Here is a 17,198-nt window from a genome sequence, read left to right as displayed (position 1 = left end):
TTTGCCTCTAATGGAATTCTTTGAGCCTTTCCGGTCAGAGTAACACGCGGATGTTTGGCTGGAGGGATGGAGGAAGTCTTCACAGGAGTACTCCTTCTATCCTTTCCTGCCTACGGGTTGCGTAGCACATCGGGTTTGGAATGTACGGCCAGACTGTGATAATTTCATAGCTTGCTTTGATCTTTGGCGGCAGCACCACTATCAAAGGCGAGGAAAAAAGTGCGGGTGGGGAAAAGAGTGCGGGTGGGTACTAAGGAAAAACTGACCTTTTTCATTACACAATGGACGGCAATGAAACCATGATCAGAGAGGTAAGATTGGATTTCGGCCTCTGTTAGACCATTGAGCAGCTTAGTGTAAATTACACCACGGGAAGAATTCTAAGTTCTATGGGTGTCAATACGAACAGGGTAGCCGTGGAGAAGCAAGGTAGCAAGCAGTTGTGCTTGAGAATCAGAAGCAGTCTCCAAAAGCAAAGTGCCATTCTGTAAACGAGAGCAGGATTTCACAGGGCCAGCAATTGCTGCATCAACACCTTTCTGAATAATAAATGGATTTAGCATGGCGAAGGACAGACTGTCTTCAGTATGTGAGACCACGAGGCACTGTGGTGCAGCAGGAAGGGTCTTTGAATCATTAGCCTCATTACGTTTACGTTTCGCAGATGTTGATTGGGATGACGAGTGACTCATTGTGAGAAAATCCCCCATGATTTCCAGCACCTCTGATGGTGCGCTCCTTCCAACTGGGGCCTCCCTTCACAAGGGACCTGCCTTAGGTGACTGTTAACACCTCAGGTCACACCTCCTTAACATCTGACAGAGGGACCAATCGGCAATTTGGGAAGGTTGCAGCTCAGGCAATCACCCCTCCCTGGGCCTGGACTGTACCAGGGGGTATGTGCAAACCCTACCTATCGACCCGGGGCTGGGAATCAGGGGTTACCCAGTCACCTGCTACGCGTCAGATGTGTAGGCCGGCCTTCAGGAATGCACAGTGAGGAAGAAGAAAAAGAGGAAACTCAAACACCGAAGTGGAGGAACAAGAGGAAAAGGGAAACGAAGAAAGGAAAAGGGAGCAAAAAACAAACATGAGACCGTTCTTATGTCAGAGAGAGACAATGCAGAACATTCCCAATAACATCCTAGACATGTTACCCAAGGGATAGGAAAAGGAATAGCAAGAGGATAGACATGCAGCACGGAAGGGGAAAAAATGCTTCAAAGGCTGGGGGCCCGTGGTAACCAAGCACGAACCCGCCAAAGAGTGGCAAGGCCCTAGGGGGATTATGATTTGTACACACTTTTCTAGGAAGATCTGTAACTCCTGACACCATTGTGTGAATTTTGTTAGCTAGTTATAATTGCGTATTATTCCTACATTTGGGAAAGTATGTGTGCAAACCACTGAAGCGCATGGCAGAGAGCGTGGTGCCACACTTGGCAGGATTGACAAACTACTATCATTGCATCATAATTAGGTAACAGGCTAGCAATTACATTAATTAATTTGTAATATAATTTGATCATGGGTTTCTACGTATTGCAAAGGTGAACAAGAGATACCAAATAGGCAGTAATGATGTCCTAGTATACAGAATTGTCCATAATTTCTTCTGGTTGTAACTGCAGTTGATTCAGATGTTTGTAATTATCGCCAAGATGGCACTTGTTGTAAGAGAGCACTCTGTGCTAATTTTAAATGATGCGTCACATAGGAATACACTCGAGAAATGGTTGGGGCGTAGGAAGTAGTTAGTGTCTGGCAACCTAATGCAAGTAATAAACCAGTCTAAAACTGTGCAAATAGCACAATTAACTTGGCCATGAAAGCAGTGGGCTCTCAGTGTTGGCTGTTTCCTACAAAACCCCCACAGCAAAGCTCTGCTTCACAAGGACCTGAGCTGTTCTGCTGTCAAGACTCTCCTCTCCAGACCACATGGACCTACCATTTAGGCACCATGTTGAGACAGACTAACTGCTACAATGACAGAAGGGTCAATAAACAGTTGCCGGCTACTCAAAGAAACAATAAATGATCTTCCTACTTGCTAGTTGTGACATCCATGTCATCTGGAATTATGATAGCAACCCTTAGTTACACTTGAATCCCATCAATCGACACCTCTGTACCACCAGTGAGGTAATCTGCCATATGTCATTAGAATCTCTCACGCTAACCTTCCACTCATTACTTATGATACTTTTTTAAATTCCTGGTCTCCAATCCCTTTTACCACTGGTTTCAATGCCTCTTTACCCTGTCTAATCTGTGAATTTCATTGTTGGTATGTTTGTGGTTCTTTGTGAAAATATACATTTAATTCTACATCTACACTATGCAAACCACTGAAGTGCATGGCAGAGGGTGCGTCCTATTGTATTAATTATAAATACTTTTTCCTGTTCCATTCATGTATGGAGCACCGGAAGAAATGCACTTCTGGGTGTGCGGTAATTGTCCTCATGATTACTACAGGAACAAGATGTGGAGGAAGGGGGGGGGGGGGGGGGGAGGTGTTAGTACATTAATTGAATCATAATTTAAAGCTGGTTCTTGAAACTTTATGAGTAGGATTTTTCAGGGTATTAATAGTTTGTATCTATCATCAGGTGTCTACCAGTTCAGTTTCTTCAGCATCATTGTGATACTATCTCATGGGTCAAACAAACATGAATGGCCATGTTGCCCTAGTGTGTATATGATCAGTATCTGCTGTTAGTCCTATTTGCAACGGGCCCCACACACTTGAGCAATATTCTAGACTGGACTTTGTAGACAGATTGTGTTTCCCATTTACTATTAATGTTGCCTGCAAGGTCATTACTGTACTACATGAAGAGCAAGGGCCCAACACACTTCCCTGGGGCTAACCTAAAATTACTTTTGCGTCTCTCAATGACTTGACATCCAAAATAACATGCTGTGTCCTTATTACCATGAAATCCTCAATTCAGTCACAAATTTCTGGATATACCGAATGATTGTACTTTTCATAGTAAGTTTAGGTGTGCTATTGAATGAAATGCTTTCTGGAAATCAAAACATACTCCATCAGACTGACTTGATACATGACTTTCTGGATGTCATGAAAGAAAAGTGAGAGTTGGGTCAAACTTTTATTGTGTTTACTGTCAATTAGAGTAAGTAATTTATGTTTCCTTTTAATTTAAGCATGCTTCCCTTTCCAGTGCCACCAGAATCATTGGGTACTAGGCATTGGCTTTGACTTGCGACTTGTACAACGCATATGGGTGCACATCAAATGTAGCTTGTGCAAAGAGTGTGCTTTTTAGAAGGTATTTTAGCTGGGCTGTCACTATCTAGTGTTGAAATTACATGTAGAGAAAGTTGTTTGTTGTGTTATAAGATACTACGGACTGAACTTTAAAATATAACAGCTGCACATTGAACAAGGTTAGGGTTGATATGCCAGGTATGACTTCCATTATAGAAAATTAGTGGAGTCTCCCGTGATATACGAGCCAACAATGATCTTTATGTTTCTGATGCATTCTCAGATGAGGTTTCCAGACAAAGTTTCTTACATTCAACCTCTTCCTCTGGGCACACCCTATAATACCTAAGATGTTTGTCAGAATAATTTTCAAACTATGTACAAGTACTGTAGTCACTTCATGTAGAAACAAATACATGATCTGTACATGATAAGTTTAGGATTACAGAAAGATTCAATCCCACCTACTTTGACCCACAACATCATCAAGATGGAGGCCACCCAGGTTTCGAGCTTATTCAAAATGGTTACAACACCACCACTCCATAACCCTCATCCAAACAAATTATTTAACTCCAGCAATAAAATGAAATGAATGGCACAACTGCTGGAAGTATGGAGTTTTGGGTGGGGACGTAACATACAACACTAAGAATAACACCACCACTCCAAAACAAATATTAACTGAAAAATAATGGCCACGAACTCCTCGAGAACCAACACAACCAAAAAATTTAAGAAGAAAAAGAAAAAAACAGCTTTGGGTTGAATATTTCAGTTAATCTATATGGGTCAAAAAGAGCCTGTGACACCCAGCAACCCATACATTACTCTGTTGTAACCAGGTATAAGTACAGCACGACCAGTAGACTGAACACAACTTTACTCCACGGAAGTGTTAACAACTTGAACACAGTATTTAAGTAATATTCAGCAGGAACTAATTATATACACAACTTTGCTATCCTTAAATAGACTGGAACCTGTGAGGAGCTCTGATGGTGTGATCTCTCTCTCTCTCTCTCTCTCTCTCTCTCTCTCTCTCTCTCTCTCTCTCTCTGTGGCAGAACAAATACCAGTCCAGCACACTACATCACGCCAGTCTCATGCACACACAATCAGAGGACAATATGATAATGGAGACTTCTGAAGATAGACAAACTACTGCAAGCAGACTTACAAAGTTTCAAGAACTGACTTCAAATTATGATTCTAAGAATGTACTACAACCCCTGATATATCACTCCTGTAGGGTTTGCGAGGACAAGATTAGATTAATTGCAGCATGCTCAGAGGCATTTAAGCAATCACTGCTGAAAGGCAGTAGGTAGATTCCGTAATTCTAGATTTCTAGAAAACATTTGACATGGTGCCCCACTGCAGACTGTTAAAGATATTACTGAATAGGTTCACAGATATGTGAGTGGCTTGAAGAACCCAGTGCGTTGTTCTCGACAGTGAGTGTTCATCAGAGACAAGGGCACTGTCAGGAGTGACCCAGGAAAGGGTGATAGGACCACTATTATTTTCTATACACACAACTCATCTGGCAGACAGGATGGCCAGCAATCTGCAGTTGTTCCCTTACAAAACTGAGGTGTATGGGACGGTGACAAAGTTGATTGACTGTAGGAGGATACAAGATGTAACACTGCAAAGTGATATGAATTGAAATGAGCATACGAGGAATGTGGTAGAGAAGGCGAATGGTTACTTCGGTGTACTGGAAGAATTTTGGGAAAGTGTGGTTAATCTGTAAAGGCAACCAAATATAGGATGCTAGTGTGACCTACTCTAGAGTACTGCTTAAGTGTTTGGTATCCGTAGCGAGTTAGATTAAAGGAAGTGATTCAGGGGCAGGCTGCTAGATTTGTTGCAGGTTGAACAACATGCCAGTGTTTTTGAGATGGTTTGGAAACTCAAATAGGAATGACTGTAGGGAATACAATGTTCTTTTTAAGGAACACTATTGAGATAATTTAGAGAACTTGCATTTGAAGCTGTCTGCAGAATCATTCTACTGCTGTCAACACACATTTCGCCTAAGAGCCACAAGGATAAGATGTGAATTAGGGCTCATACTGGGGCTCACAGTCAGAGTCTCATCCCCCCCCCCCTCCCCTCCCCACTATTTGCACATGAAACAAGAGAGGAAATGGTTGATTGGCTTAAAGGTGGGAGAAGGGACCAAACTACGACATCATAAGTCCCTTGTTCCTAACAAAACAATGCCAAAAGTGTGAGAATAAAACGGACGAAACATATAACATAAAACAAAAAGAAAGGAAAAGCCACAAGAATGAAGGGAAGGCAATGAACACTAAAAGGAACAAAAGAGGACAAGAAAACAACAGAGACGCTAGAAACAGAAGAGAGTAAAACATGAAAGGTCACAGTGGCTGGCCAACCACCAAAGTAAAAAGGGAAAGCCAGCCACTTGCAACACATTAAAACCTCCACCCTAAAAGCACTAGGGTGAAGGACACAGAAGGACAAAGGACAGGCCCTAAAACCTACATAGAAGTATAAAACCCACTCTGACAGATAAAACGTAAAACTAAAGCTGCTGTGGAGGCATTGTCACCCAACACCGAAGGCAGGGTGCTGGGAAAGTTAAAAGTCTGCCGCAGAGTGGCTAAAACTGGGCAGTCCAGCAAGAGGTGGATGACTGTCATTTGGGAGCCACAGCGACACTGAGGTGGGTCCTTGTGACGGAGTAGGTAACCATGCGTTAGCCACGTATGGCCAATGTGGAGCCGGCAGAGGACAACCGATTCCCTGCGAGAGGCCTGCATGGAAGACTTCCACACATTGTCTCCTTAATGACACACAATTTGTTGTGCGTGCTGGTATGCTATTCCATCTCCCAAAGCCGGAAAACCCCGCGGTGTAAGACAGAACGCAGGTCAGCTTCAGCGATGCCCATCTCCAGAAGCGGTTTCCGTGTCATCTGTTTGGCCAGCCTGTCGGCAAGTTCATTGCCGGGGATTCCGAAGTGTCCTGGGGTCCACACAAACACCACGGAAAGCGGGACTGTTCCAGGGCATAGGTGGACTCTTGAATGTACGCTACCAGAGACTGGAGGTAGCACCGGTTGATAGCTTGTAGGCTGCTCAATGAGTCAGTACACAGGAGAAATGACTCCCCAGGGTATGAGCGGATGTACTCAAGAGCACAAGATATGGCCGCCGGCTCTCCAGTGAAAACACTGCAGCCAACTGGCAAGGAGTGATGCTCAATATGTCCTCCATGAACATATGCGAAGCCCACGTGACCATCAGCCATTGAGCCGTCGGTGTAGACCACTTCAGAACCCCGGAACACGTCAAGAATCAAGAGGAAGTGACAGCAGAAAGTGGCGGGGTTAACGGAGTACTTGGGCCATGCAAAAGGTCCAGACAAAGCTGCGGCCAAGGTATACACCATGGAAGCATACGTGAATGGACCACAAGTAGAGGTGGTAAAGGGAAGGACTCCAGTTTGGAGAGAAGGGACCGCATGCGAACCACACTCGTTAGCCCCAATCTGGGCCGTGGGAGATGGACTGCCATGGGTGGGAAAAGGAGACGGTAATTCGGATGCTCAGGGGAACTATGAATGTGTGCTTCGTAACTGGCGAGCAGTTGACGTCTGATCTGCAGTGGAGAGACACCAGCCTCCACCAGTACGCTGATCAGCGGACTCGTCCTAGAAGCTCCTGTCGCTAATCGAACCCCAGTGGTGCACAGGGTTGAGTAAATGCAATGCTGAAGGTGCTGCTGAACCATTACCACACTCCCATAGTCAATTCGGGATTGGACAAGGGCTCTGTAGAGCTGCAGCAGCGTACAGCGATCTGCACCCCAACTGGTGTTGCTCAGGCAATGGAGGGCATTGAGGTGCTGCCAGCACTTCTGCTTAAGCTGACAAACATGAGGGAGCCAAGTCAGAGAGAGTGCAAACATTTATTTTTCTAAGTAAACATCATGCGATGCATAGAATCTGTACTTAATAAAACCACTGGACATTGTATGTACCCTTGTCAATAGGAAATATAAATGTTGCTACAATTTGTTTTACTACCACCAGCTACAAATGATATCTGTGAAGCTAATTTCACATGCTTGGCTTAATTCTAGACCAGGGCCAGTGGCAGTCAAGGCCATGCTTTTCTACTGCTCATAAGTTGGCAAAATCAGTTTCACGCAGCCAATGGGATGACTCTTAGCCACAACCAGTGAAAGATGAGAACAGAGGTAATTTATTTAATTTATTTCTAGGGTTGAAATTGAAACTATTGTCTTGTTTGCTGTTTTTCAGTACATTAGTGAGCTTTGAGAGAAATATTTCAAAATTATGGCAGCGAATGCTACGAAGTGTACCAATATAAGTGATTTAGTTCTGCACGGCAACGTTGTGTGTGTGTGTGTGTGTGTGTGTGTGTGTGTGCGCGCGCGTGCGACTGGGTGTGCACATGTGTGTGCACGGGGAGGGGGGGGGGGGGGGCTGGCCGACCTAGACCTACTTTGTTGTGCCAAAATTTGTTGGTGGTAAGTAATTGTGTGTTTCTTTTTTTTTAAGATTTTATTATGCAAATCCAGGTTTTGAAAATGACCTTTCTCAATGCACTATTTTCTATTCTCAGTGCTTGTAAGTCCCTGTTGTTCGGGCGTCATTGCACTGAAAATGGCTAGCTACTTGCCGAAATCTGGATTTGCGTAGTAAAATCTAAAAAAGGGAGACCGATTGCTGCACTCTATAATTTATAAGTCACATAACAGTCACCGAGTGCACCCACTTTTCGAATGGAAGGTAACCTAATAATTGTTTTTTGTGTCTATTTTTATCTAGTTGAAATGCTTTGTGTATTTATTGTGTATTAAATGTGTTTTAACTTACGTAGGGATGTTTGACTTTTGGTTTTTTGAGTTGTTGTTGGTGTTTTGTTTTTTGTAGTTGTAGGTATTGGTTTTTTCGTATCAATGGTTACGGTTGACCTACATAGATCAAGGAAAATGACCAATTCCAAGTTTCATAGTTTTTTCTGTAGGTGTTGGTGTCCTGGTACCGTCAGCTGCGGTTGACCTATATAGGTCAAGGGAAGTGCTCGATTTCTGTAGATTTTTTATTTTTTTTTGTTCGTCATTTTGTGTGTTTTGGGATCATGTTGTGCTTTTTTACTGTTATATTTAGCTTGTCCCCTCCCTAAAACCCCAATTTCCCACAGTTGTCCCATTACTTTGACTGTATTTTTGGAGGGAGGTGTTATTGTCTTATTTATACATAGTTAGTTTGTTGCCGTGTGTATATAGTGACAGCATAGGCAGCATACTGGAGACGCTTAGAATAGCCATTTCTGCCGTACTGATGACAAGGGTCAAAGCAGACTGGTGGAATCAGATACTTCCATAATCCCCACAAAAATATATCAAATGTGATGGTAAAGTGACTCAAAGAGTCAACAGTTTGTGTGGATGAAATCACGTAGAGGCGCAGCAAAAGTCACTGCTTTGAGTAAGTGGAGCACTTTTTCTTAATTCAATCACGGGAGAAGCTGGGTGATCATTGTTTTTTTTATTAATAGAGTCACATGTCCAATATATTCATTAATGGTGATCCCCCAACACTCTCCCATTTTAAAAAAAAAAAAAATAATCCTCCACCTACCTTCTCCCACAACTTGATTAAAAATCATTGATCCACTTCCTCAATGTGCTCACGGCGAGAACGGCTTTTTTGAATATATCATGAGTTGAAATGCTGTCTGTAGTTTCAGACACTAGCACAGTTTAAACAGCTGCGACTCAAACAAGGAGGGATTAAATTAAAAATACAGCAATGTTCCACATTTCTGAATGTTTTACTTCAAAACATGTTGTCTGCCGGCTGCTCTCTCATTAGTTGTGTAACACAAATGGCTGGCACACCTTCATTTGTTCCCATTACACCTCATGGCAAGGTCTGACAACATTCCTGCATGAAACACAAAAGTACACCCCTGGCTCTATTCTAAACTTTTACTTACACGATTCTGCATCTGGAGCAAGCGAAAAAATTCTGTCAAACTTTCATGACATCTGCAGAGAAGTAACAATTACAGCACTTTCATTTTCATTAACTGAACTGATATGCACTACAAAATGACGAAATGTTATTTCTTTTCCTTTGGTTGCCACTTCCACAACAACACAGCTGTTGTCTTCTGACTCATCTTCCATATTAAATTCCTCATCATCAAAACTAATTATCGTCCTAGTCACTCATCTAAAGAATATCAGAGCCTTCACCACCTGCTCTCTGGCTAAAGTTACTGGGTATCAGTAAAAATTCTTAATCTTCCTCCTTTTTCTTCCATACTGAGTTGTTTGTCTTAGGGGTGGTTGCTTTTGGAAGAGGTCAAATTTCCTTTGGTGGTAAGAGTCAGACTATTTAAACAGGTTCTAATTTCACGCACACTAGTTCCAGACAAATGGAGCAGTGCTTGTGTTGTTGATGTCTGTTATATCTATCCTATCTGTAACATTATCAGTGTTTTCTGACATTTCCAAATATTGCATCTTTTTTAACAACATGTTGCCAAGATAACTAGCCTTTCAAGAGACTGCCTAGGGACACAACATTCATGCCATCTTGGATTACACTGTTCACACCTTTCTACATTTCTTCAGCAAGTGTTGGGCCAAATGCAGTTTACTCTCCTTAGTGAACCATTTTTGTTTCCTGCATATATGCTAATTGTGACCCAGAACAAACTGTTCACTCTGCCCCAATCCCCATTAATGAAAACATGTTTATTCAGTCACACACAGATATAATTCAGTATTTTATGTGGAATGAAGAGCAATTCGCATGATAATTGCTTACTTCCTCAGTATTTCGTTTTCACAAAATGAAGTACAAATCCTTAGTATGGACAAGGCAAAGTCTGCAAAGGAAGACAGTAAAACACATGCGTCCCAATTCTCATACTCTATCATCATTCTGTCATCTAGTTTCATAGCAAGATTCGGTAGGCTAGATGTGAACAACTATGATGGCATTCCGATAGTCATACATATTATATAATCAATTGCCTACTATGTCCCATTGCTCGCTGAGCCCGTGTCCCCTACAGATGGAACCAAAAGCAAGTCAAGAGCCAACCTACAATGCCTGAACCAGGCACCTCTCCTAATCTGTCTCTAAACATTATCGCAGCTACACCTACACACATAGTGGTCCATGGCCCAAGGATGACGATCTCTGGACCACTTCATCAGCACTTGACACTAGCGTCAAATAACACCATCAGTGAGAAAACCACGTAATTGGAGAAATTTTATGACACCAACAATATCTTCCCCGATGTCAGCCTCTAAGGGCCTACCACTAAATTTCGCATTTGGATCCATGGGATTAGTAGAGACAGGAATTCCACCCAACTGCTTCAACCCGTGTCATCAGCATGCCGACAACCCCTAATTCAAGCGTATCTAACATGACCCACGACGACAGTAGCCGGTATGCCAATCTCCATTTCATTCTATATATATCTCAGCCCTACAGTAAAAGTGCACTTACGGTGTCTGCACCGAGCGAGGTGGCGCAGTGGTTAGACACTGGACTTGCATTCGGGAGGACGACGGTTCAATCCCGCGTCCGGCCATCCTGATTTAGGTTTTCTGTGATTTCCCTAAATCGCTCCAGGCAAATGCCGGGATGGTTCCTTTCAAAGGGCACGGCCGACTTCCTTCCCCGCCCTTCCCTAATCCGATGAGACCGATGACCTCGCTGTCTGGTCTCCTTCCCCAAAACAACCAACCAACGGTGTCTGCCCGTGAGGAAATAGTTTTCGATAAACGTCCCAAGTGGATGTTTTTAATTAAATCATCGGAGAAGGTACATGGATCAATGTTTATTAATGAGAGAGTTGCACTTTCGATATGCTAATAAACAGTTCTCCACCTACCTTCCTTCTTCTGTGATTTGATTAAAAACATTGATCCACCTACTCAGTGGTTACCCAGACACCTACGAGTACAGTTTCAATTTTACGACATTCTGTTCTATATGACAATATCCTGCACAATATATTCCATTGTGCCACCAACGTAATTTCGTACACTCCACATTATGACGACTGTAGCACACTAAATGACAATGTCGTACGCCACAAACTCGTGGCCACTTCTCATACATCGCGCTCTCTACAACAACATTTTAATCCAAAACGAACACACTACAGCTCGATGACGTCCCACAACTTATCACGGCCCGTCACGCGTCAAAGCCGAAGGACGGTATCATACAACCTACCCGTATCCATACCTCCAAATGAAAGAAACACACAAAATTCAGTTTAATAAATGAACAGACTACAAATGACGAACTAACAGGTGAAAAACCGTAAACAAATCGATAGCAAATAACTACAGAAATTGAGAATTAATCACAGACAAGCCAACTACAACCTCCAAAAATCGCACCGTACACGCAAATTCCAACACGACTCACTGGAAAACACCACCAGTAAAATGAAATATAACTACAAGAAACATCCAAATACCACGACGCCCACAGCTGCTGAACCCTATACGACTGCACCGTGACTACGAAACAAATCATAAAAACACCACTAGAGCGCCACCGCATACTTCAGCATGCCCTCTACAAACAATCCCCTTCAAACACGCCGCCCTTCAATGACGTCACACATCATAACAGAGTACGTCACGGTTCAATGCCGACGAGTGGAATCGCAGCAATAAGTTGACTGTTACTTCAGTATGAACTCTGGATCCTTGCAAAGTTATCAGACTGTAATGGTTCATACCAGTTACATAACGCCTCATTAAGGGTATGGCCAATTTTGTATTAACTGTAGTGAATTCTGGAAATTGCCATTTCTATACGAATGTTGCTTTCTCCAGACCTGTTTGTCGAGCTTTGTATAAATAAAAACAAATCTGAAAGTTAGAAAAGTCTGCTAAAATGTGTTACTTATCGACCTGCTGGGTGCACTTTCCATTAATTTCTTCAGCAGCAAATTCGTCAGGAGGAAATGACCGAGGTGATTCACACCAAAGTGTATTTCAAAGCCATCTTCTGTTGTTCTGTTTTCCTCAATTGGTATAAATACTCCTGCGTTATTGATCAATACATGAATTTTCGGAAAATCTTTAATGATTACACTTGCGAAATTTCTCACAGACGCTAAAGATGACAAGTCGAGCTGCAGTGGAATCTGGAATAGCAGAAAGCATTTGAAAGTTTACGAACAGCGGCGCCGTTGTTTCTCCGTCCGAACTCTTGTTTTTAAGAAATACTCACTAATTCTCCTGTCGTGACGGACCGTCTTATTTCCTCGATTGCTTCCCTGGCATTTTTAATATTACGACATGCCATTATTACAGTTGCCTTCCTCCGGGCAAGTTCGCGAGCAGTAACCTTTCCTATACCTGAGTTTGCACCAGTAATTATGAAAACTCTCCCATGTAGCGAACTTTTACTTTTACATCGTCCCCATTTAATCTCCCGATAGCCACGTATAAGAGTTAGTGCCAGAATTACTGGCAAAATAACATACAACGATACCGGCATTTTACCCCACTACCACGATTCTTCGCACAGCAGCACAGCTGAAGAGCTGATTGTCACTCATCAAAGTACTTCGCAGTTTGCAGCTACTCACAAGCAAGTTGTTCCATAACAAAAAGTTGATTGTCTCAGAAATGGACAGTTCTTAATTTTATTAAAGTGTTGTAATATAATTCCTGATTATATTTTACAAAGGTGAGCTATTCAATAAAAATTATTAGTTATGTCCAAAGATATATATCTTTGTTATGTTGAAACAACGTCAACGATAATGTTTGAAAAAATAGCAAATATGAAGTAAATAACATTGGCATCTCTGTCTCTGTTGTTACTTGTTTGACGGATGTGGAGCGATTGGATGTTGTGAATTTACAATGCAATCAGAGGATGCGAGATATTTAAAGAAGTACGACATACAATTGCATAATGTCTTTTTGAACAGCTCTTACTGTGTAATGATGCGGAGAACGAGATTTGAGAAATCTCATTTGGCCAGTTGATGTCATTTTTTTTGTACATTCGTAAATTTAGTTTGAGAATGTGTGTACTGTTTTTGCAAGCAAGAACGTCATGGATGACAAGGTTTTGACAAGGAAATGCTGCAAATTTACGCGAGCCTCATATTTCATAAAATGAGAATGAAACATTAGCATAACTAATTCGTTCCTTAAAACTTTGCGTGCTCGGCAGTTGTGTTAGGTAGTAAATGTATTAAAACATCACAAAGTGCTATGTTTTTGTAACCCAGCCATACCGGCTGCTGAAACGTCGTAGAAAATGGTTATGTTGGTGGCAACTCGCAACGAAGGAAGCAGCTCAGAAAATCCAAAATGAATTTCCACTCCACCTAGTTGTGTGCCGACTGGAGCTTAGGTATTAAAACTGTATGCTGGACCAGAACTCGAACGCAGAGTCGTCAGTCATTAGCTCACTTACACACGAAAGGCAAAAGGCGCAGATTCGACTGCCAGTCCGGAACGCAGTTTTGACCTGCTACAAAATTTCGGCTCAGAAATTGCAAACAGACGTCAGGCGGGAACTTGACAATTCCAACATATTAAAAAAACGCAGTAAGACAATACATAATTAAGTCACCGCCCCTACACCTTGTCAGAATATTTAACTTGCATATGTGAATCCACATAACTCATGTTTGTGTGAAACGGATCTTCATTTTGCCAATATGGAGATATCTCGTAGGGGTCTGTGTCAATTTAAATATTTTGTTTTTTGAAGTACATGATAAAAACATCTGATGAATGGAAGAAAGAGGAGAAACAGTTGCTCCTTTTTCCAAAGCCACTTTTTTCCTGCTAGTATCCCTAAGTGTATATAAAATAATTTCCTTGATTTTAATCAACATTAGATTAGCATTAGTGGTAATTTGTTGCTAGTATACTTTAAAGATAAAGAATCCTGCATTGATGGCTTTTGTTGTGAATGTATGACTTGACTCAATCCACAACTTCGGAGGTTCTTTTTTATGGTAAGAGATACACAATGTGTGTGTGTGTGTGTGTGTGTGTGTGTGTGTGTGTGTGTGTGTGTGTGAAGCTCTGCATATAAATATTTACTCTGCAAACCACTGTGAAGTGTATAGCAGAGGGTACGTCCCACTGTACCATCTATGATTTCCCTCATTCCATTCATGTGTTGGGTACAGGAAGAATGATTGATTAAATACCTCTGTGTGTGCTGTAATTAACGTAGTTGTGTCTTCATTATCCCTACATAAGTGAGAAGTTGATAAGGACTTGATGTAATAGTTGTCAGAGTGGTGGAAAAACCTACTGTTATCACTGTCCATGTGACCAGTTAAGTTCTTAGGAGCAAGGTGTGAAATGTACATAGGCTCTTATTTTCCTAGCTGTGTCTGCATGATTCAGCTGCAATTTACACTTAAACATTTGGCAGACATTTCATAAAAGCACTTTGACTATTTCTTTACTGTTATGATCTCAAATAGCACAGGGAAGAAATAAATACCAAAATCTTTCTGTGCAAGCTCAGATTTCTCTGTTTTGTCTTAATGGCTCGTAATGAATTATTTTCATTATTGTCTCAAATCTATACCTGGCCATCCTGACATACTTATCTGTTCCAGATAGCATGTTCAGGATCTGAGCAGTGGGAGGTGATGGTACAACTTTTTAGTTGTACCATCCCCCATCCCCCCCCCCCCCCCCCCCCCCCCATGGCCACAGTGAGTGGCTCTGTAGGGGGATGCGCGTACTTGTAGTATAAAAGGCACAAGAGCTCGAAAGCTAGTGTGAATGCTGTTTTCCATTCTACATCCACATTTATACTCCGCAAGCCACCCAACGGTGTGTGGCGGAGGGCACTTTACGTGCCACTGTCATTACCTCTCTTTCCTGTTCCAGTCGCGTATGGTTTGCGGGAAGAACGACTGTCTGAAAGACTCCATGCGCGCTCTAATCTCTCTAATTTTACATTCGTGTTCTCCTCGGGATGTATAAGTAGGGGGAAACGCACCCTCTCGAAGCCTGGCGAGCAAGCTACAGCGCGATGCAGAGCGCCTCTCTTGCAGAGTCTGCCACTTGAGTTTGTTAAACATCTCCGTAACGCTATCATGGTTACCAGATAACCCTGTGACGAAACGCGCCGCTCTTCTTTGGATCTTCTCTACCTCCTCCGTCAACCCGATCTGGTACGGATCCCACACTGATGAGCAACACTCAAGTATAGGTCGAACAAGTGTTTTGTAAGCTACCTCCTTTGTTGATGGACTACATTTTCTAAGGATTCTCCCAATGAATCTCAACCTGGTACCCGCCTTACCAACAATTAATTTTATATGATCATTCCACTTCAAATCGTTCTGCACGCATACTCCCAGATATTTTACAGAAGTAAGTGCTACCAGTGTTTGTTCCGCTATCATATAATCATACAATAAAGGATCCTTCTTTCTATGTATTCGCAATACATTACATTTGTCTATGTTAAGGGTCAGTTGCCACTCCCTGCACCAAGTGCCTATCCGCTGCAGATCTTCCTGCATTTCGCTACAATTTTCTAATGCTGCAACTTCTCTGTATACTACAGCATCATCCGCGAAAAGCCGCATGGAACTTCCGACACTATCTACTAGGTCATTTATATATATTATATGTATTTGTATGCTCTACACATCAGACTGTTATAGGTGGGTGTTTGCTTTCCCTCATTTTTTATATATATATATATATATATATATATATATATATATATAAAAAATCAAAGATGAGGTGACTTACCGAGCAAAAGCGCTGGCAGGTCGATAGACACACAAACATACACACAAAATTCAAGCTTTTGCAACAAACTGTTGCCTCATCAGGAAAGAGGGAAGGAGAGGGGAAGACGAAAGGAAGTGGGTTTTAAGGGAGAGGGTAAGGAGTCATTCCAGTCCCGGGAGTGGAAAGACTTACCTTAGGGGGAAAAAAGGACAGGTATACACTCGCACACACGCACATATCCATCCACACATGCAGACACAAGCAGACATATTTAAATATATATTGGGTAACAAAGATCATATGCTTCATATGGTTATTTTACCTTAAAGGCCCCAGAACCCATGCACATAGATATTTATTATTGATGCTAATTTAAAAATGTAATCAAACAATAATAGTTTTTTCGCATATTTTTCTGCAATGCATTTCGTTTGTCTGCCAACGGCCAGGCCCTGCAACCCTCTGCCTCTGTGGGTCTGCCTGCATTTCAATACAACTTTCTGTAAATATTGTAACCTTCTCTTTTTCATCAGCATTGCATGTAATGTGTCACATGAAGCTCCTGATAACATCAAACATATCGTATCTATATACCATGCATGGTAATTGTACTGTGACACTTTGTTATGGATGCCCAAATCTAATTTCAGGTATATTTGCTTCTGTTTGGCCCACCCGGATACCTGGACATTTAACATGATACTTCCAGGAACCGGGGGAGGTGAGACAACCCTGTGTTGAATCTGCCTCACAGATTAATGATAAGGGCTGATGAGCAGGCGAGTCTGGATGAGTTTCTTAGGCAATTTTCCACATTTTGTCTGCTGCTCGTGGTCATGCAGTAGCGTTCTCGCTTCCCAAGCACCGGTTCCCGGGTTTGATTCTCGGCGGGGTCAGGCATTTTCATCAGCCTCGTGATGAGTGGGTGTTGTTGTTTCGTCTTCATCGTCATCATTCATCCTCATTACGGTCGGAGGAAGGTAATGGCAAATGACCTCCACCAGGACCTTGCCTAGTAGTAGAGTATGGGACTTCATCACCGTTCCACATTTTACTAGGTAAATACTGGGCTCCTACCCGTGTACTGCCTTAGATATGAGGTATGCAAACATTTAGAGAATGTTCTCACACTTGAACGTGAGGTTTGCCGCCAGGGTAGGGTGTTT

General features: G+C 42.2%; 2 protein-coding genes across 4 annotated transcripts in view; one reads left to right on the top strand and one right to left on the bottom strand.

The window, feature by feature from the left end:
- The window catches only part of LOC126481577 (retinol dehydrogenase 11-like), a 42,653-nt gene extending 29,787 nt beyond the window's left edge, over nucleotides 1-12,866 (bottom strand). The window contains exons 1-2 of the mRNA XM_050105437.1: nucleotides 12,527-12,866; nucleotides 12,205-12,440 (exon numbers count right to left, since the gene is read on the bottom strand). Coding sequence (XP_049961394.1) covers nucleotides 12,205-12,440; nucleotides 12,527-12,796 — 506 coding nt within the window. The 5' untranslated portion in view covers nucleotides 12,797-12,866. The remainder of the gene's footprint in view (nucleotides 1-12,204; nucleotides 12,441-12,526) is intronic.
- A 234-nt stretch (nucleotides 12,867-13,100) lies between these two features.
- The window catches only part of LOC126481575 (kinesin-associated protein 3), a 206,948-nt gene continuing 202,850 nt past the window's right edge, over nucleotides 13,101-17,198 (top strand). For all 3 annotated transcript variants that reach the window (XM_050105432.1, XM_050105434.1, XM_050105433.1), the window contains exon 1: nucleotides 13,101-13,199. In XM_050105432.1, coding sequence (XP_049961389.1) covers nucleotides 13,168-13,199 — 32 coding nt within the window. In that variant the 5' untranslated portion in view covers nucleotides 13,101-13,167. The remainder of the gene's footprint in view (nucleotides 13,200-17,198) is intronic.

This window comes from Schistocerca serialis, chromosome 5 (assembly GCF_023864345.2).
Source record: "Schistocerca serialis cubense isolate TAMUIC-IGC-003099 chromosome 5, iqSchSeri2.2, whole genome shotgun sequence".
Classification (NCBI taxonomy): Eukaryota; Metazoa; Arthropoda; class Insecta; order Orthoptera; family Acrididae; genus Schistocerca; species Schistocerca serialis.
Note: the sequence above shows the minus strand (reverse complement) of the source record. Positions and strands in the feature narration are given on the sequence as shown.